Source organism: Culex pipiens, chromosome 2 (genome assembly GCF_016801865.2).
Source record: "Culex pipiens pallens isolate TS chromosome 2, TS_CPP_V2, whole genome shotgun sequence".
NCBI lineage: Eukaryota > Metazoa > Arthropoda > Insecta > Diptera > Culicidae > Culex > Culex pipiens.
Genome location: NC_068938.1, coordinates 135,470,157 through 135,491,227, shown reverse-complemented (window position 1 = coordinate 135,491,227; position 21,071 = coordinate 135,470,157). Strand labels below are relative to the sequence as shown.

Sequence of the window (21,071 nt, the reverse complement as noted above, 5' to 3'; positions counted from 1 at the left end):
TCTCATTGTTCCTAACTCCTTTCAGCCCATGGGTAACAATGAGACACTTTGATTTTTCTTCATCCATGGAAATCTTACAAAACGTGAATTGGAAGTGATTTTTGGTACATTTATTGAGTTTTAACATTATTTAACCTTTAACACTAGGGTGACAAGAAAAATTGATAGTTTTTGAAAATCTTCAGAGATACCCCTGGCTCGATTCTTTAGGTAAAAATAGGTAACTGTGCTAATTTTGAGCCAAATCGTTAAGGTTTAATCGTTGTAGTTTGTATAGGAAATTCGCAAACATGTATGGGGAAAAGCAAAAATTTCAAAATTCCACCAAAAGGTGACGTTAAATGTGTAGGATCATTGTCCTGAGTGAAATTCTTATGTAAAATGTATGATAAACAACTTTTTTGAAGGCCACAAAACGTTCCAAATTGACCCTGACGAGTTATTAGCGATTTAAAGAAGACGTTTTTGTATGAAGAGATTTTGTTTTCATCAACTTTAACGATCTATAGCGACTATTATACCTTAACCGATTAGGATCAAAATTGGCACAGTTACTTATGTTTGCACGGCGTGGCTGGAACAAAATATTATAAACCAAGATACCCCATCGGAGATTTAAACGTAGAAAGTTCTGTTGTACCGGCCTTAATTAGAATCTTTAAATATGAAAATATTCTATCGGTGAAAATCGCGTTTTTCAAAATTTTAAGGATTTTGATTTTTGGTACGGATTTTGAATTGATCCGGCCTTATAGGTGGATCGATCTTTAAAAAAATATTTTTTATAACAAATTTGTAGCGAAATCTCTCACCTTTTAAACGATTTTTAGGGGTTGTAACTCCGTTTTGATTGTCAAAAGATATTCCACTTTAAAGAGAACCATGTTTTGGTCGATTTTTGAGTGCAGACATGGTCCCAGAAGTTCAAGGTCAAACGAAGTTCGCATAATGTTTTTCAGATTTTTTTTAAATAAAAAAAAACAATAATATACGTTTAGTTTATAAGTATAATAGGTATACAGTCTGTGCGGCATAATGCCGAAGACGTTGACAAATAAACAAAACTTTATTGTTTTCTAGCAATTGTCTTTGTCACTGGTCATCACTAGCGTGCCCAAAACCTGAAGGAACATTTCCTCCTGAGAAAATTTGAAACAATTTTTTTAACCTTCGTGAAGTCGCATGTTTTAGCCTTTCTTACAAGTATCGTTAAAAAAGTGTGTACAAAGTACACGTATGCGACTGCCGGTGGGTTAAGGATGGTAGGGCAGATGCCTTATCTTGCCCCAACATGTGCTTTCTAGTGACATAGACACTTACACTTTTTTATAAAAACTTTTAATTTAACAAAAAACGATAAGAAAGCATTTCTTTATTCGTAACCCAAATACTTTAATTTTTCAATGAACGTGGGAAAATTGCAAGCTTATCGAGCGTTCAACCATGCATCAACCCTGCTAATTACTTTATAAACACTCTGAACGGTCCGATGCAATGTATCATCAACACCGATCACCACACATCAGCAACCAAAACAGTAGTAATCACCGATTCGCCAACTTTCCTTAGCAGATAGCGCCAACCTCCCGCACCCCTCAGTGTGTGTTTACCAACAGCTGACAATATGTGAATCCGACCGGCAATAAATCCTTCCCGTTTCTCCGCTCGCAAAAAAAGAAAGAAAAACCACACACAAGCTATCGCCGTGAAACGAAATGAAGCGGAAAATAACCAACGGCGACAATAGAGGCGATGTCACCCCGCCGATTATTGTACGCGTTGTGAGAATTTTTAATAAAGAATTTATAAAAATAGCAGAAAGCCCTCGAATGTTGGTCGAGTCGTCTCTTCGGGCTATTAGAGACGGGACCCACTAAGTGTCGTGCAACTGGCCCCGCGGTCACTCAACCCAAAATAGATTCCTCGTCGCGTTTTTGCTTTCCGTTAATGAACTTGAGGGTCAATTGGAGGCCGATATTTGGCTGTGAATTTTACTCTTCGCGTTGCGGATGTTGCTGCTGAATCATTTGCATATGAATCTGTGTCATTCCGTGCTCGTCGTCGTCGTCGTCTTCTGTGTGACGCAGATTAAATTTGGAAGTAAATCAAGAGTAAATAGAGTCTGGTCTGGTCTCGTTCGTCTGTCGTATGTTTGCGTTTGGAATCCGGAACGGACGGAGATTTCCTCCCATTTTCCAATAATAAACTCAATGAAGTGATGAGTGAAGAGGGTGTGATGTTAAAATAGAACCAATGAATGAATTTGTGGGAAAGGGTACCGAGAATGGCCTCAACTTACCTGACTCTCGCTTTAAATAAAATCTACTCTATCAATCCCAGAACGGATTCCGTGTTAAACTCCAACTTCAAACCAGGTTCTCCTTCCGAAGGACTCGTTGAGGCTGGAGGGTACGAACGGGACAGCACAAATATTTTCCAATTGCACTTGATTTTGCTCCGATATTTTCAATGTCACGAAGAAAGAGGTGACGGCGGAGAAAGGCTTGCACAATACTTTTTCTCCCCTTTTCCACTTTGTGCTCAAATAATTCCACAGAAAACGATTCACTTTACGCGTAACTTTATATGCAGGCAGTTGCATACGATGCGCAAACTTGGCAGGATCGCGTTCGGAACCGGAAAGTGAACTATTGAAACAATTATTTTCGATTAATTTCACTTGCGCGAGACCGCGAGATAAAAATACGCCAGACGGAGGAGACGATTTTGAGCGAGTTTTCCTCCTTGGTCCGAGTTTGACAGTTCTTTTTCACGCACAAAAAAAAACAGAGCAGTGGCGGAGGGGAAAAATGGGAGCTGACCCACGTGGTGAATTTTCGTGATTCGAGTAAACAGTACAGTAATGATCCGGTTTCACGGCAAAAGCAAAATGAAATCAACGTTTTTTTTGTTTCAATGGAATTTGATCCGTTCCGGGCACACAAAGAAAAAATACTCTAAATTTGAAAAGATCGTTCGTTGGATTAAAAGTTCACGTTGGTGAATATTCGTAGAAATTTAAAACTTTTTAATTTAAAACTTGGGAAGTTTTTGAAACTACCATACTGCCCATGTTCGCTGTAATGTCCCATATGCACAAACAGAAAGCTGAGAAAAACGCAAGGGAAGTTTGTCCCACACATAAGGCTACGTGTTAAGTTTTCGTGAAAAAACTGGATTTCCTCCTGATTTGTAGAACAAAGTACTGGATATTATAGGCTTTTCTGAAAGAGCACACGATTTTGAACCAAACTACACTCAAACCCCGATGGTTTGACACCATTTGTTGTCAAACGAACGGGGTCACTTTTTAGTTTGACACCCCTTTTACATGGAGTTCACACACACTACCAAATGTTTGTTTGATAGTGTGCGTGAGCGCCGTGTAAAAAGTGACAGTTCGTCACTTTTTAGTTTGACTTTGACCAACCAACGGGGTACAAACTAAAAAAGTGTCAAACGAAAAAGTGACCAACCACCGGGGGTTGAGTGTACATCATAACTCAAAAACGATGAAAATGCATTTGGGACATTTATGCGATCATGGGCAGCATACATTTATGGAACAAAATCGTTGTATCGGAAAAAAAGTGTTTCACTTTTAATTGGAAAAGAAACCTTTTATGGCAAGAATAAACAACATTTAATACTACAGTCATAATTGGGTACTAAAGCCCTATGTCAATGTTTATGTACAACGGTAAAAAACACGATTAAAAACAATCTGATCACTTTTTTTTTCATTTTAACGCAAATTTTTTTTTTACGGGACAACATTTTTTCGATGGATTAACAATTAACGAGCTGTCAAGTAGGAGCTTTTCTGTCAAGAAGGACCGCGAGGTTAATTTTTCAAAATTGATTTCAAAAGCCATTTTAAACTATTTGTGGTCGTACAAAGGGTCATTGTACTCAGAAAAATAAGTTTTATCGCTGTAAACAATAATATCAGCAATCTAAGCTTCGTTTTAGGACCCAATTTCAGAAAAATGTGCTTGATTTTATATTTATATTTTTAACAATTTCAAACAGTACCTATGGTGGTTCGGTAGCCATGTTGGCTCTTCGGTCGCGTTTTTGTTTCACCGGAAATAAGTTTGACTTTTTTGTGTTGTTTTTGGGAGTTTTCAAGCTAGATTTTTCAATAATCCGGGAGATAAGAATAGAAGCTAATGGGGAATAGTGAAGTTTTGGTGAAATAGCCGGTTTTTGTGTGTTTTCGAGCGATTTATTTTTTTTCGTTTTGTGTGAAAAGTTTTCTTCTCTCCCAGATTGAAGGGTTGCGAGAGAAAGAGTACCCGTGATGTTGTGTGTTTTTTTGGTGCGACGATGACGGACGTGTGAGTGTGAGGCGGTGCTTTTGAGATGAGTGCTGCAGCGTCGTCATCGTCATCCGTCACTGACGATGTGGCTGGTCGGTGTGATGGTGAGCCCAAGTTCGCGGTGAGTTCGCTCCATGTTGAGCGGTGTTTTGATATATGGGTCTGTGGCACCTGTCTGAAAAACCCTATATTTTTGAGGTTGGGAATATTTGTGTGTCCCTTTAAGCAGGAAGGTGCTGTGTCCTATCCCTCGCCTAGACCAGACCAAAATCCATGATAAAGCTGTCAGACCAAATCTGTCAGACCAAGACTGTCAGACCAAAGAGCAAAAAGTAAACAATCTTGGTCTTCGACGTAGGTGCACACAAATCAAGAAAAGAAAATTTGAAAAAGAATTTTATTTTTTTAATTCAATGACTGGTTTTGGACTGCAAAATTGAATGTACGTCAGAAAATGATTAAACCGTGCGGCGGCCTGTACACCGACAATGAAATAAGCAGTTAAAAGCCTTATTCTTCCACTTTAATTTTTGATCGCGTTTTCGGTTTACACCTGAATAATCTTGAAATTATTTATTCGGATTTGTGATTCCTCTCTTTCCATCATTCCCTTGCCTTTAAGTGGGTCCAGCTCCGGGGAGAGGGGCCCAGCAGTGTGGGTTCGCCACGCCTGCCACGAGACTTTGACAGTTCGAAGAGACCCGCCATCTCTGTGCGCCACTCATTCTTCTATTCACAGAATGCTCAACGGTACTCACGGCACTCACAACTGACAGTGCGATGGGTACAGGAACAGCGCAATCTTAAATCTCACTTTATTTATCGTTTTTCTTTTGTTCGCTTGTTTTGAGTTGTACTCTTTCTAGCCAGTTGATAGGACAGTTTTCTTCAATCGGTTGAATGCTTGTTTACAGCATATGTTAACATAAAATTATGCGCTGTGTTTAATATGATAACGTTACCAACTGGGTGATGAATAGAGAGAATGCGTAACGTGATTTTTGAATTATCCCACTTTGTTTACATCTACAAAGTAGGAGGATGTTCAAGCACACGCATGACTTTTATCTTACTGGTAAATGAGCTGTTTTATAATCAATAGTATGTGTTTTATTTTGTCCAGTTTTTTATTGCCCGTATTCCCGAGAAAGACACGCGGCAAACCAGCCTCGGAACTGTGGAAATCTGCGCTGTCCACATCAAGTCTGCGCACATCCTAGGCCCTTCTGGCAACCACGATGACGACGACGACGAGCTCTCCTTCTTTGACGACTCGTCGATCGTCCTCAGAACCAGTTTAGCGATCAACTCGATCAGTCGTGTTTTACAACAATAAACGTTAGTCTTAACTGTAAATTCTCGCGTTTTCCTTCTCACTTCCGACTTCTGCTTTCCTCTGGTCGCCGATAGGTTATGGGCCCAGCAGAGTCGGAATAGAAGGTTCGGTTGTAAAAAGAAAAACCGCGTGGTTTTCTTTGTTCCCGCAGTGGAAAAAGTTTTTTTAGAGACTATTGTTTGTCTGTGCCTTTGTGTTCCGTACCGGAAGTGAACAAAATGGCGGAAAAGTTCGCCATCCAGAAGCTGAATGGCCGGAACTGGCAAACCTGGAACATCCGGATCGAAGCGCTGCTTTCCCGCGAAGACATGTGGTCCGTCGTGACGGACGCCATCCCGGTCGGGGACGCCCGGAAGCCGGAGTGGGTCGCACAGGACCGGAAGGCGCGGTCAACGATCCTGCTGTTAATTGAGGACAACCAGTTCCCGATCGTGAAGGGCAGCACCCACGCGAAGGAAGTGTACGACAAGCTGAAAGCGTACCACCTGAAAACGACTCGGTCGTTTCGAGTAAGCCTTTTGAAGAGGTTATGTTCGACGAACCTCACCGAACGCGGTGACCTCGAACAGCACGTGTTGGAGTTGGACGATTTGTTCGATCGTTTACAAGAGGCTGGCATGGACCTGGCCAGCGATGTCCGGGTGTGCATGCTGCTCCGCAGTCTGCCGTCATCGTTTGACCACCTGGTAGCGGCGCTGGACCTGCAGTCGGACAAGGACCTGACGCTGGACACGGTCAAGTCCAAGCTGTCGGACGAGTACCATCGTCGGCAGGAGCGCGATGGCGGCGGTGAGCTGAAAGTGGAAAAGGCCATGCGGTCGGCCGAGCAGTGTGAAAAAGTGTGCTACCAGTGCAAGAAGCCCGGACATTTGATGCGCAATTGTCGATTGGGCAGAAGAAGAAGTGTCACGCCAGCGAAGAAAGAAGAAAACGGCAGAGCCAAGGCGGCTCACAGTGACGCAAAAGCGGTCGCGTTCACGGCCGGTGACCCCGGTGACGAAAGGGCTGGCTGGGTGATCGATAGCGGCGCGAGTGCACACATGACGAGCGATCGGTCGATTTTCACCTCGCTCCGAGAGTTTGCCGGCGGCTGGATCACGCTCGCCGACGGGAAGAAGACGCAAATTCTAGGTGAAGGCAGTGTTGTGTTGTTTGGCCTAGACGGCGAAGAAGATGTGGTGAAAATAGAGGTGAAAGAGGTTAAGTTTGTGCCCGGCTTGTCAACGAACTTGATATCCGTGTCCAAGCTGGCGCACAACGGCCTCAAAGTGTTCTTCGACGACGTCGGCTGCCAGATTTCGGACCCCAGCGGGCGTGTGGAGGCAACCGGAGATCGTCGCGGCGGGATGTACTTCCTGTGCCTGGCAGAAGCATCCGCAGGGCAGCACACGGAGAGTTGCCAACACCTATGGCACCGGCGGCTGGGCCATCGTGACTTGGCAGCTGCCGAACGTATCAACAATGAACAGCTGGCCACCGGGATGAAAGTGCGTGACTGTGGCAATCGGTCCGTTTGCGAGTGTTGTCTGGAGGGGAAATCTGCCAAAGCCCCCTTCTCGCCAGTGACCGAAAGAAATTCGACGCAGATTTTGGACATCGTGCGTACAGACTTGTGCGGCCCGATACAAATGTCAACACAAACTGTCAAGCGTTACGTCATGCACCTCATCGACGACGTCAGTCGATGCACATCGGAGGCCGTGGACAGGATCAAGGTACGGTGGACGGAGAACCGGACCTGCCGGAAGATGCAGATCAACCGTTTGGACGGAGGTAACGGATTCGACAGCAAAGAATTGAGAAAGTGCGACGCCAAGTTCATCGAGTTGAGCAACAGGAGTTCTCAAGTGGAGTTGCCAGCCGCGGGGCCGCCTGCCGTGGGGCCGCCCGCCGTCAGAGAAACAGTGGCGGGACCGCCTGCCGCGGAACGACCAGCCGCGGAAACGCCCGCTGCTGAGATGGAGATCGAGCTGCTGCCGTGTGGGGAAAAGCTGGAAGAAGTGCCTGAAGAAGAAAATGAAGGGAACGAAACAGTGAGTGATCTTCAAGACGCAGTTCCACCAACCGGCGGCGCGGACGGCGCCGACGGTGGTCGATCGAAGCAGTACATCCAGCTGCCGAAACATCTTGACGAGTACGAGGTCGACGTGGCATCGTGTGCGTTCGAAGATCCGGAGAACTACAAGGTAGCCATGAAGATACCCGAGTGGCGGAAAGCGATGCAGGAGTTGGCAGCACTGCCCGGCCGTACAGCGCTGGGAAAGGAGGAGCTCGTGTGCAGACTTCGGCGCAGCATTTACGGTTTGTGCCAATCCGCTCGGTGCTGGAACCGGAAACTCAACGAAGTGCTGACGAAGCTGGGGTTCAAGGCCGCGGACGCAGATCCATGTTTGTACCGGATGCAGCAAGGCGGAACAACTGTGTTGCTGCTTGTTTACGTCGACGACTTGCTCGTTGGCTCGACGCGGGAGGCTGACATCGACCGGATCTTCCGGTGCCTACAGAGAGAGTTCGAGCTGACCAACTTGGGGAGTGCCAAACACTTCCTGGGCATGGAGGTGAAACGCGACGACGGGTGCTACAAGGTGCGGGTGAAGAACCACATTGACAAATTGCTCACGAAGTTTGGGATGGAGCAAGCGAAAACCACGAAGTCACCCATGGACCCCGGGTACCTCAAAGCCGAAGAACCGAGTACGCCCTTTGGAGACCAGACGAAGTACCGGAGCTTGGTAGGTGGACTGATGTACATCGCCTGTACTGCTAGACCGGACATTGCGGTCGGTGCGGCAATTCTTGGGCGCAAGTTCAGCGCGCCCAATGAAGCCGACTGGACCGCGGCAAAACGTGTGCTCCGGTATCTAAAAGCGACGAGGGAGTACTATCTTCGACTGGGCGGTGAGCCTGGGGAAGCACTTGTTGGACACTCGGAAGCAGACTGGGCCGGCGACCCAGGAAACAGACGCTCAACGTCCGGCTTTGTTTTCACCTTTGGAGGAGGAGCAATCTCGTGGGCAAGCCGTCAGCAACTGTGCGTCACGAAGCAGATTGCGTTGGAGTACTGTCCGACGAACCGGTTGGTAGCCGATCTCTTCACCAAGCCCCTGGGACCGTTGAAGCTTGGGCAGTTCTGCGGAACGCTCGGGCTGCTGGCGTAGGCGTTGCTGCTGTCCATCGAGGAGGAGTGTGGAAATCTGCGCTGTCCACATCAAGTCTGCGCACATCCTAGGCCCTTCTGGCAACCACGATGACGACGACGACGAGCTCTCCTTCTTTGACGACTCGTCGATCGTCCTCACAACCAGTTTAGCGATCAACTCGATCAGTCGTGTTTTTTACAACAATAAACGTTAGTCTTAACTGTAAATTCTCGCGTTTTCCTTCTCACTTCCGACTTCTGCTTTCCTCTGGTCGCCGATAGGAACGACGCGCCGCACTTTCGGCAAATGCGCGCTGTCAAATCCCATACCGCACGTTTTGTTTTTGTTGATCTTCTTCTTCGAATCGCCTGGCATTGTTGGCAGATATGTTTTTAATTGCACTAAAAGTGCAGAAAATCGCTGGCAACAATGTCTACGGCACGTTCTGAAATGCCGCGCGGCGTGTACCTTTGAAAGAAACGTACAATACATTGTATGCTGGAAAATAAGGCTTTCTAGGCCCAGTGAAAAAAATATAATTTAATTCAAAAATGACGAACTCCTCGTCACAGTGTCCTGATGCAAACAATGATCGAGCTGTAGCTGTCACAGCCCTGCGAAGTATGTTGGCTGACATATCGGGCAGCCAGTCAAAAAAACCAGCTAGAAGTCGCCTGACAAAAAATTTTTGCTAGAAAGAGATAGGAAACCTGATGCAAACAAACGTCCAGCTGTCATGTAAACATACTTTGAATGTGTTGGTAAATTTGTGACTAGAAAGCCTTATTGTCGCGTTTCGACCGGTTAGAAGAGATTTTTCTTTTTTACGGGAGACGAAGAACTGCGACGAGAGTGTAGTTATGTGATGTTGCAGATAAATTCCCTTGCTGATCCAGTAAAAAAACATCGCTAATTCTAGTGAAGCTGACACAACAAACAGAAAGGATTTTCACTAAACCTGGTTTTCAAATGGGATCAAACAATAAAGACAGCTTCTGGATGGATACAACCGCATCGACTCCAATAACAACTTCCATTTATAATTATAAAAAAATACGATCTCGCCTTCAACTTTCTTAAGGTTTCTTGACTTCAACCCCAGGTCCTCAATAACCACACATTTTTCATTCTTGCAATAAAAAAATAAACAATTTTTAATTATCGATCACAATACTCTTTACTTTTGGCGAACATTAAATTTGTTCCACTTTGACAGTTAAAAATTGAGGCCGTTTTGCGAACAACTATTCACCACCCAGGTTACCAAGAGAGCAATTTTATAATTCGGTTTTCATACATTGTCCATCCGTACTTTTTAACCCTTTTTAGGCGGCAATGTAGCCATCTGGATCTTATATGTTTTAATTTATAATTATTTATTTTGCAGCTTCCTGGAATACTCTTTAAATGAACTGCTTACATGCATTTATCTATTCACTATTCACTATAAATCCTATTTATTGTAATTTCCAATACTTTTTCCTTCATCCCACCATTCACCCATACCATAAACGATCAAATTGCATAAACTAATGACATTTACAATTTCAGCAATGGAACCATTTGAACCATTTGTCCATTAAAACAATGTTATTTATTTCACAGCTTCCTGGAATCAACTTTAAATTTACTACTTATTTGTATTTATTTTTCTACTATAATTTTCATATTCCCTCTCCTACTCCTTTTCCTTTATCCTACAATTCCTCAAAATCAATATGATCAAGTTGCATAATCTAATGAAAATTACAACTTCAGCAATGGGACCGTGTGGAATACTTGATTTTTAATAATAGTTAATTATTTTGCAGCTTCCTGGATTTTTTTTTAAATTCAATGCTTAATTGTATATAACTTTTCACTGTATGATTTATTTTAATCCTTATTCCTAATAATCCGATTCCTTTATCCTACCATTCCCCTATACTATATATGACCAAATTGCAAAATCTCACGACACTTACAAAAACTGCACATACAAAACACACACCACATCAAAACTGATCCGGAGCGTTTGGTACGGTATGTCCACGCATCCTTCCTCCCCTGTAGATTCTGTGAAATGTGATCCGTTCACAGAATCCTCTCTGCGGTTAATGCAACGCAGTAGGCCTGGCCGCTTTTATGAGTGTAATACGTTTCGGGGATGCTCGAATGTACTACAATCATTAATATTGACAAGAAAGAACATGGGCCGTAATCTAATCACATGTTCTTCCAGGATGCTTTCTTCGGACTGGCTGCGCTTGTGTTTGATTAGATTAGAGATTAGATTAGATTAACAATTTCAAACAGTACCTATGTTAAAAAAAACATTTTTTTTAATTGTATTTAACGCTTCTGCTCAAGGTTGGCCAACATCCGAGTCCATACTGTACCGATTCATAGGTACGCCAGCGGTCACTTCCGAAGACCCCAGGCTGGACGGTTCCGGATGGACGTTTCGACGCGCGACAGGGTGGTCACTAAGACGTCCGCGTCCGAATCCTGACTGCAGCCGCGTTCAGCACAGGAACCACCAAAATGTTTGTTTATATTTCAGTTTCAGCGTACACGGTTACACGAGAAGGACAAAATGAAAGAAATTATGCAGTCGTATTGAAAGTAAGGATATTTTCAAAAACTTTAGCAGTTAAAGTTTTGATTCTTAAAACAAGAAAAAAAAAACTTTTAATTGAGCGATTTTCAGCAAATTTTTAATTTAAAAGTAAGTTACTTTTGTCATGACAGTAATTATTTTGTGTGTACATTGTCCGATCTGTGCCGAATCCGATCGGAGTGGCCACTCCACAAGCGCTGCCCCTGGAATGTGACCAGCAGAGCCCCACATTTTTGCTGGAAATCCGCTACCTGTATGTTCCGTGTTGCCACCTCCTCGTCATCTGGTTCCGGCCTTCCTTGGCAGGCTTCCTGCTAAAGGTGGGGGGGGGGGGGTTGGGGGGGCTTTGGAACTTGGTGGTTCCGTCAGAGTCGGTTCCGGACTCTACATTGCTCCTCGTCCGCTGGATGTTTAGTTGGTTTCGCCTTGGACGCAACCTTTTATTCTCGGATTAGTTTTCAAAAAGACCTAAGAGCCATTGGTAAACAAAGCCCTTTTTGCATCGGTATTCGACCTACTTACGAAAAACCAATTTCAAAAATGTTTGAGATTGTTCATCTACACGTCCTTCAATCGCCCTAAACTTAAAACAAATGAAATATTGTTTCAATTTGGAGAAAAACGAAAATTAGTGCCAGAGGTCACGGTGGCTCTTACGGCTTTTTGAAAACTAACCCGAGTATTTTCGTTTTTATCATAAAAAAAAGAATTGTTTTTTGTTGTAGAAATGTCAAACAACGTACAAACGTATGGAAGTAAGTCAAAGTGGATTTTATCGTTTGAAATCTTAGAAATCCGATGCAATCTTTGCAATCTTATCCATCGATCAAATCCTGTGTAATCGGATAGAATCTAACAAAATGGCATGGATTCATTGCAATGAGAGCTCAATGCATTACTGTCGTTCCCCTCGGTTAAAATAACCATGCAAATGAAATTAACCCATAAGTTAGTAATTACAGATTAGCGTGCTCACAGCAAAACAAAACCGAAATGCGCCACAAGGGAATCTCTCATTGATAAAAAAAATTGCACTCTTCGCTGAAATTACTCAAATTGGAATTGAAGTTTAAACCAGATATTTTTTATAATAATTAACTTAATTGCAAATTTCACTAAATTCTCAGCACGCGGTGGCTCACTAATAACAAAATTTTTGTTTGCAAATTTCTCCGCTTTAATTATCCTACAGTGAGAGACTTTCTGACTTAGTATGACGTATTGATCAAGCCTTGTAAAAGTTCCAAACAAAGCGACTTCCCCAAGATTGAGAATGTCACTAAAAATAAATGTATACAAAACAGCCAACTCAAAAAAACTTTTTCTAGTTGAGGACTTTGTCAAAAACAATTTAGTCATTAAAGAGAGATAAAACTGTAAAGTCATCATATTTTTTGCTGCGCCAGGCCGGGTAGGCAAAACAAAAATAAAAATCCGAGTTGAGCTATCAATTGAGTTTACAGAACACTAATAAGGGATATTTATTACTTGTTAGATGGATAAGTATGTTCTTCATGTTAGTAAAGTAAAATACAACGCACAATTGCCTGACGGAATTCGATAGTATAACTAGCAAGAGTCCAATTTTCACTTTCAAGCTCGCCAATCACAAGTGGGTTCTAACTACTGGAAATTTCTCTTCACTCAAGATCAAACACCAAACGGGTTTCTAGTGTGGGCTGTGGGCAAACTGTTGGTAAATTTGAATACACTTTTGTTTTATTCTTCCTTCTAGCGATTATTCTAACCAAACGGACCGAGACAGAGAGAGAGTGCGAGTTAATATATACTGCTTGCTCGCTGTCCCTCTTCTTCGGTGCTTGGTAAAGTTGCTGCGCTGCTAGCTGGAGATTTAGTTGGTGCAAGTTAAATCATGAAACGCCCTTTTTAGGTTGAAGTTGTTGAATCGTGGTTCTAGCGGCGAAATTATCTTTTTTGGAGATAACTGACGCACACAACAAGCGGCTCTGCCTTCTACGAACTACTCGAGCAGGGTGGTGTCTTCGCGTACTAGAATTTCAACAATCTCCTCCTCCACATTGTCTGGATCAGCCTCCAGCGTATCGGTATCCATATCTGGAAAAGGAAATTTGAGTTAGAGAAGGTGTTGACATTCAGCGAGAGAGAGTTCTTACTGTTTCGCAGCTGCATGCGGCGATACTTTTGCTCCTCCCAGTCGTTGACCCGCTTGGCGCGGTACTCGACAAACTGCTCGCGCAGCTTGGCCCGCTTCTCGAGCAGCTCCTTCGAGGCGCGCGTCATCCGGACGCGGTCCTTGCTCTCGAACTGCGCGTAGTACTTCTTGAGGTTCTTGCGAATCTCCTTCTGGCGCTCGTCGGGCAGCAGCGTGGGCGGGCGCGGCCGCCACAGGAACAGCATAAAGTTCTTCAGGTTGACGCGCTTCAGTATCCGGCCCTGGAACGACCACAGGTGGTAGCCGTGGTCCTCCTTGACCTGGGGTGAGGGGAGAGAGTAAGGGAGATTGTGTTTAGCGAAATGAACCTTAATAACTCTTCTTAATGGTTGACTGTGTGATAGAGCCTAAGTGGACAGAGGAATATTTGGAACTCCTCTGTTTAGAAGCTTAGGCAAACATCAACTTTAATCTCGGAGGCAAACTAAGAAAAGATCGATTTAGCGATAGTTTCTAATGGACTCTCCGATGTATTTCTGGAGTTTTTTTTAAAGGTCCAACAAACCAAATTTCCAGTTTTTGCTTTTTGGGTGTTTTTGGAACCGCGTTGAGTCAGGGATATTAAAAAACATCGGACCTTTTCAAAAAAAAAAAAAAAAACTCCAGATTTTAACCATGGTAGTTAATCGATAAAATTATCGTCGATAATATTAGCGTCTAACGATAGCGATAGTTGTAGGGGCAGGGGGGGCAGAATGGTCCGCTTAAGTAAAAAGCGCCAAAAACCATAGAAAAACATGAAAACTTATGAATTCAGTGTAGTAGGCTTATGCTTTGGGATGTTCCCTTCAATGTTATATACTTGGTTGATGAAATATTTTTACTTATAACTATTTTTGAGCCACTTTAAAAAAAAAGCTTTTCGACTACTTTTCCAGGGTGCGGGGCAGAATGGGCCACCTTAGAAAACAAGCCATTTCTTCTGATACAACGTTGAAGGGAGATAAGAAATGACTTAAGGTACCTTTCTAACATAGTTTCCATGAAGTTAGACCACTTTAATAAAAATAGGCACTTACCAAAACAAAGATTTTTGAAAAAAGTGTTAATATGTTGAAAAAGGACACTATTTTTACACTATTTTACAACAACAACTAAAAAATCAACTAATGTTGCATTAAACGTGATTTGTGAAGCTACCAGGAGTGAAATAATCCATTTAATCCAAATTTCCTAATCGTTATCGTCGGGACAGTAACGATAAACTATTTTTATCGTTATTTCGATAATTCTATGGGCGATAATCTTTTCAACGATAAACGATAATTCATTTTTTAAATCTTTCTAAAATTGATTTAAACCAACCATATCATGTTAAATTTTCAATGCTTTCACTGCCGTTCTACGCATAATTGTCCCATGTAATTTTTGGTCAATTCTGACTTTTTGTCATTTTTAGGTTTAATTTGACGTTTACTTTTCGAAAAACACATAAAATCTAGTACTTTATTCAGAAAATCATTGAAAACAACAACAAGTCTGTTTGTCCCATCGTTGAACTTCTACGCATAATTGTTCCACCAAGTATTTTCCCTAGCAAAATCATTAGTTTTACAAAGCATTGTGTCTTGTTTACCTTCTGTAAGAATAAGAATAAGAAATAAGAGTGATAAACTGCTAACTGGGGCGATCAGAGACATACGGGGTGAATTAATATGGACCCACGGGACAATTATGCGTAGAACGGCAGTTCACTAAGAATATATCTGGAGTTTTTTTGTAACAGGTCCTATAAACATATGAAAGACAATAGTTTGTAGGTCTTTTAAAAAAAACTCTAGATATTTTTTGGTAAGTTACAAAGTATTTTAAAAAAAATCACAAAATTCCGTATCTTCAGAAAATACTATTTTTTTTACAAAATACCGTATTGTTTCGAAAATACTCACATTTTCATAATTTACGATATAGAGTTATCTAAGCCCGATCTCACGCACACTAGCACACCATTTGTTATGCTGGACGGTACAAAATTTAACCTCAATCTTTTCGGTGTACGTACACGCAATACATACGCACGTAGATAACTCTAAGGGTATCAAACGAAACTTTATTTTGCATACTTTTTCACTTTTGTAAGAGATTTTTTTAACTGTTTTTTTTAACAAAATGACATGTTTTTTTAGAAAATACTTATTTTCTTTAGATAATACCTATTTTTTTCAAATTTACGATACGAGAATTAAACGAAGCGATATTTTGTATGCTTTTTACTAATAGATTATTTTTTCACAAAATATCATTTTTTTTCAAATATACTGAAATTTTCATAATTTACGATATGGGTATTAAACGAAGCAAAATGTTGTATGCTTTTTCAGTTTTGTTTGAGATTTTGTAAAATATTAAAATTTTTACAAAGTACCGCATTTTTTCGAAAATACTCAAATTTTCATAAATTGCAATATGGGTATAGAACGAAGCAAAATTTTGTACTTATATGGCAAATTATGAAAATTTTAGTATTTCTAGAGTTTTTTTTTAAAGGTCTTTCATAAGCTTATATGACCAACTAAAAAAAAACTCTAGATTTCTAGACTACTTATTCAAAACAAACAATGCACCATGGGTTTCTATGTACATAGAACCTTTTGAAAAAGTAAGCAAGATTTAACCTTCGGGAAGTCGCGTGTTTGCGCCTTTCTTACAAGTGCCCTTACAAACTGTGTACAAAGTACACGTACGCGACCTCCGGTGGGTTAAAAGAACGGTGTTTTGTGAAATTTTAGTGAAAAATTTACATAAAATTCAAAAGGTTAAAAAAAACTAAAATTTTAAGATATTCAAAAAAAAATTTAGTTTCTTAGAATTATTTAATTTTTTTAAGGCTTAAATTTTTCTTAAATGTTATAAATTTTGTGAGTTTAATTTTTTTTGTTTGAAATTGTTAATAATTTTGTTTTTTTTTTGTTAATTTCAAATTTGTTATTTTTGGATTTTTTTTTTAATTTTTGTTTTTTTTTATTTTTAAAATTTTTGAATCATTTGAAATTTTTTAAAATTTTGAAATAGGGGGAGGGGGGGCAGAATGGCCCGCCTAAGTAAAATGCGCCAAAAACCATAGAAAAACATGAAAACTTATGAATTCAGTATAGTAAGCTTATGCTTTGGGATGTTCCCTTCAATGTTGTATACTTGGTTGATGAAATTTTTTAGCTTAAAACTGTTTTTGAGCCACTTTAAAAAAAAAAGTTTTTTCGACTTTTTTTCCAGGGTGCGGGGCAGAATGGGCCACCCTGCGGGGCAGAATGGGCCACCTTAGAAAACAAGCCATTTTGTCTAATAAAACGTTGAAGGGAGATAAGAAATGACTTAAGGTACCTTTCTAACATAGTTTCCATGAAGTTAGACCACTTTAATAAAAATAGTCACTTATCAAAACAAATTTTTTGAAAATAGTGTTAATATGTTGAAAAAGGACACTATTTTTACAAATAATCATCAAAACAACTAAAAAATCAACTAATATTGCATTAAACGTGATTTGTGAAGCTACCAGGAGTGAAATAATCCATTTAATCCAAATTTCATAACTTATGATTGTTTTTATAAGGCAGGATAAGGGTGGTCCATTCTGCCCCCAAGTGGATTTTAATTTAACACTTCCACCACCAAGTCTCTAAATGATTTTAAGGTTCCGTTGTTGTTTGTATACCTTGGTAGTAGCATCTAGTAACGTTATAAGCATTGAGCAAACTTTTTCAAACATTCCAACTTTTCAGAAAGCTTATTTAAAAACCTCGAAATAAACAACATTTACGTACTTTTGTCAATAATTTACATTTTTGCTCATAATTCGAAAAATACAATATATTCAAACGTCGTTTTCGGTATGGTGAAGTTATTTGACGTCCTTTATAAGACCCTTGCCTTACAATTGGTCTAAATCCATTCTAAAGCCCAAAACCAAGGATGGCCCATTCTGCCCCCCTGGTCCATTCTGCCCCCCCTGCCCCTACAGTAGTTGTTCGGTAACTGGGCATTGTTTAACTGAGTTGCTTTTTAACTGGGCGCTCAAACAACTACTGTATCAGAAATTTTAAAAATTTTTGAAATATTTGAAATTAAAAAAAATGAAATATTTGAAATTTTTCAAATTTCTAAAAAAAAATAAATTAATTTAATTGTTAAATTTTTTGTAAATTTTTAAAATTTTATTTTTTTTTTTAATTTTAGATTTTTAGAAATTACACTTGGTTGGTCAAAGTCAAACTAAAAAGTGACGAACTGTCACTTTTTACACGGCGCTCACGCACACTATCAAAACAAACGTTTGATAGTGTCTGTAAACTCCGTGTAAAAGGAGTGCCAAACTAAAAGGTGACTCCGTTCGTTTGACAAAAGTTGGTGTCAAACCATCAGGGTTTGAAATTTTTAAAGTTTTTGAAATTTTAGAATATATTTGAAAATTTTGATTTTTGGTAATTTTTAAAATTTTTATAAATTTTTATAAATTTTTGATTTTTTTGAAGTTTTTAAGTTTTTTTCTAAAATATTTTACATGAAAAAGAATTTTATTTCAATTTTTGAAATTTTGTTTTTGTTTAAAATATTAAAACAAATCAAAATTAATTTCTTTTTAATTTCAAACAATTTTTATAACTCAAAAATATCAAAAAAATCCAAAATTTAAAAAAATTGAACCAAGATTTTTTTTTTATTCCATTATCGAGAAATCTCAATCGTGAGTCGAGAAATTACGATCGAATGCAATAATCACCCCAAGTGTTTTATTCAAAAAATTCTTAAACTGTAAAAATGCATGAAAAATTTCAAATCGTTTGATACCCATTTTGCGAATTATGAAAATTTGAGTTCCTTAAAAATTCACGGTATTTTGTGAAAATTTAGTATTTCATTCCAAAAACTCTTAAACAGTGAAAATGCATGCCAAATTTTAAAATCGTTTGATAGCTATTTTGCGAATTACGAAAAATTGAAAATTGTTATTATTTTTTTTTTGATTAAAACTGATCATATTAAAAAAAATATATTTTTTTCAGTAAAAGCTTTGAAAATTTAACATGATTTGGTTCGATTAAGAGATTAAGGCAAATTTAAGAAATTATTTAAACTGAGTAGATAAGATTATCGCTGATAGAACTACATATCGTTATCGTTGTCGAACCTCGATAATTTTATCGCAAACAACCTTGATTTTAACCAACATTTGAAACGATTTTTTTTTTAAATGTTTGATTGCGCAAATTTGCAGAAGAAATTAAATTGTCAACTTCAAATTTAGTAGCACAATCAACTTATTCTCGGAGGCAAACTAAGAGAAGATCGACTAAGTACGATAGTCTCAAATGGACTCTCCGGTTCAACAAATAACTTCATGAACTCACCTTTCCGGACGTTCCCGTCACGACGTACCGCCCGGTCGGGTCCCACTCGACCTCGGACGCACGGTAGTGGTCGCCGCTCTTCATGATCGTAAAGTCGTTCGTGTCGACAAACTCGAACGAGCCCATCTGCAGGTTGGCCAGCACGATGAACTGGCCGCGCGGCGACCAGAACAGATGGCTGCACACCTTCTTCTCCATCTTGCGGAGCATCGTCGGCTCCTGGCCCTTCTTGGCCTCGTAGAAGCTGACGTTCGCGTTCGACGGTTCGCCGTGGATGATGGAGAACTTGGAGCCGACCGGTTCCCAGGCGAACGCGAGGATCGTTTCCTTCACCTCGACCGAGTCCACGGGGATGTCCTTTTCGCGCATGTGGAAGATTTCAAAGTTGTAGAACATGCCGAGGAACTTGACGTCGGCGTCCTTTTTGTCCTTCTTGGACTTGGAGTAGCGGTCGACCTTGACGCACAGGTAATCGCCGGACTTTTGCCAGTGGATCTTGCAGTCGGCGACGTTGAACAGGTTCTTGTTGCGGACTTCGATCTTCTTGGGGATCTCGAGCAGGGTCACACGGGCAGGGGCGTCAATGTCCTCGGACATCCAGTACGCGATAATGTTGTCCGTGGGGGACCAGCTGAAGTTGCGGATGCCCTGCACCTTGATGGACTTCTTGTCGAGCAGGTAGAAGGTGTTGGTTTCGTAGACGTGGATCGCGTTGTCGCCCATCCGTGCGACGTACTTATCGTCGTGGGACCAGCGGAACATGGACATGTTGGAGGAGCCGTCCGACACGAACGATCGCTTCTCCGTACCGGTGCGGATGTCCCAGATGATGATCTTCTGGCCGTTCGGGCCGTACGTTACCAAATACTGTTCGCAGGGGGAAAAGTCCACGTACTGGGTGTTGGAGTGGGCAAACTTGTTGATCTTGGTGAAGCTGGAACCGCCCCAGATGACGACTCCCTGCTTGTGGAACGTCACAATGTACGTCCCAAGCGGCGACCACTTGACGTAGGTTTCCGTGAATCGCTCACGCGTCAACAGCTCAACCGGTTCGGGTTGCGTGTTGTGCCAAAACTGAACCTGCACGGCGCCAGGCGTCGACTCCGCAACCACACAGAACTGGTCCTGCGCGTCCGGCTCCGACAAGAACGTGTACAAATCATTCTGCACCTTGTACGGCTGCGACTCCGGTGGGCTCCAATCCTTCGGAATGTCCGAGTACTTTTGGAAGTCCGAAAACAGATTCACCAGCAGCGTATGCGACTTGTCCAACCGGTAATTGTTGAACGCCTTCACCGCTTCCTCAGCCATCTCCGGATTCTTAAACTCAATAAACGCGAATCCCTTCGTGTTCTCCTCATCGTCCTTCGGGTAGTGAATATTCACAATCGTCCCGGCATTCTTAAAGATCTTCTCCAACACTCCCTGCAACTTCGGGAACCGAGCCGGCCCAACCACCGGAATGTTGTCCACCACAATCACATTCTCCACCCCATCCGATTCGCACGGCTTCTGCTTCAAAAAATCCCCCAGCAGTTCTGCAATAAAAAAAAGAAACTCTCAAACCTCGGCACTCGAAGGTTAAACCCATATCGCTACGTGGTCACTGTTTACTAGTATTAGTGCACGAACAAGACAACCACCCAAAGCCCCCAAAGAAGCCAGCAAAACCCACCGTCATCGCCGACGTCGTCCACGAAACCGGCCGGATCCTCAAAGACGGGCTCCTCGTCGTAGTCCTGGTCCTCGGCCCCATCGCTGTCGTACTGGTCGCCTTTCTTTTTGGCCATTTCCGCGGCTTCTTAGGGCAGAATCGGGCGATTTTTGTCGGACACGGCAGCGGAGAAATTTTGCGACGTTTGACAACTGGCACCGGAAAAGAATGAGCGAGCGGCGTTTGGCGGCGGCCAGGTTGGCAGCGCTGCGAGTAGCGAGTGACAGCGAGGGAAGAAAGTGGCGCGTTGACAGATGACGTGACGCGGAAAAGACGTGTTGAAATGTTTCGTGCACGGTGATGGGAAAAGGGGTGAAATTTACTTGAAAATTGTTTTATTTACGAAAACGTGCACGTACCCTGGTGGTGAGTAGGGTCACACAGTCATCTCAATCGGAATTGGGTACTAAAGCCCTAT

At 41.5% G+C, this 21,071-nt stretch overlaps 2 protein-coding genes across 2 annotated transcripts in view; both read right to left on the bottom strand.

Moving 5' to 3' along the window:
• Nucleotides 1-2,744, bottom strand: part of LOC120417548 (kinase D-interacting substrate of 220 kDa) — a 75,596-nt gene extending 72,852 nt beyond the window's left edge. The window contains exon 1 of the mRNA XM_039579639.2: nt 2,300-2,744. The gene's annotated coding sequence lies outside the window, so the exon portion shown is untranslated. The remainder of the gene's footprint in view (nt 1-2,299) is intronic.
• Nucleotides 2,745-12,848: 10,104 nt separating this feature from the next.
• LOC120417564 (eukaryotic translation initiation factor 3 subunit B) lies at nt 12,849-20,839 on the bottom strand. The gene is made up of 4 exons (XM_039579659.2): nt 20,615-20,839; nt 18,940-20,477; nt 13,533-13,851; nt 12,849-13,473 (listed from the first exon to the last, which is right to left on the bottom strand). Exons 1-4 carry the CDS (start codon nt 20,727-20,729, stop codon nt 13,379-13,381), a joined length of 2,067 nt encoding a protein of 688 aa, XP_039435593.1. The 5' UTR covers nt 20,730-20,839; the 3' UTR covers nt 12,849-13,378.
• Nucleotides 20,840-21,071: the final 232 nt, after the last annotated feature.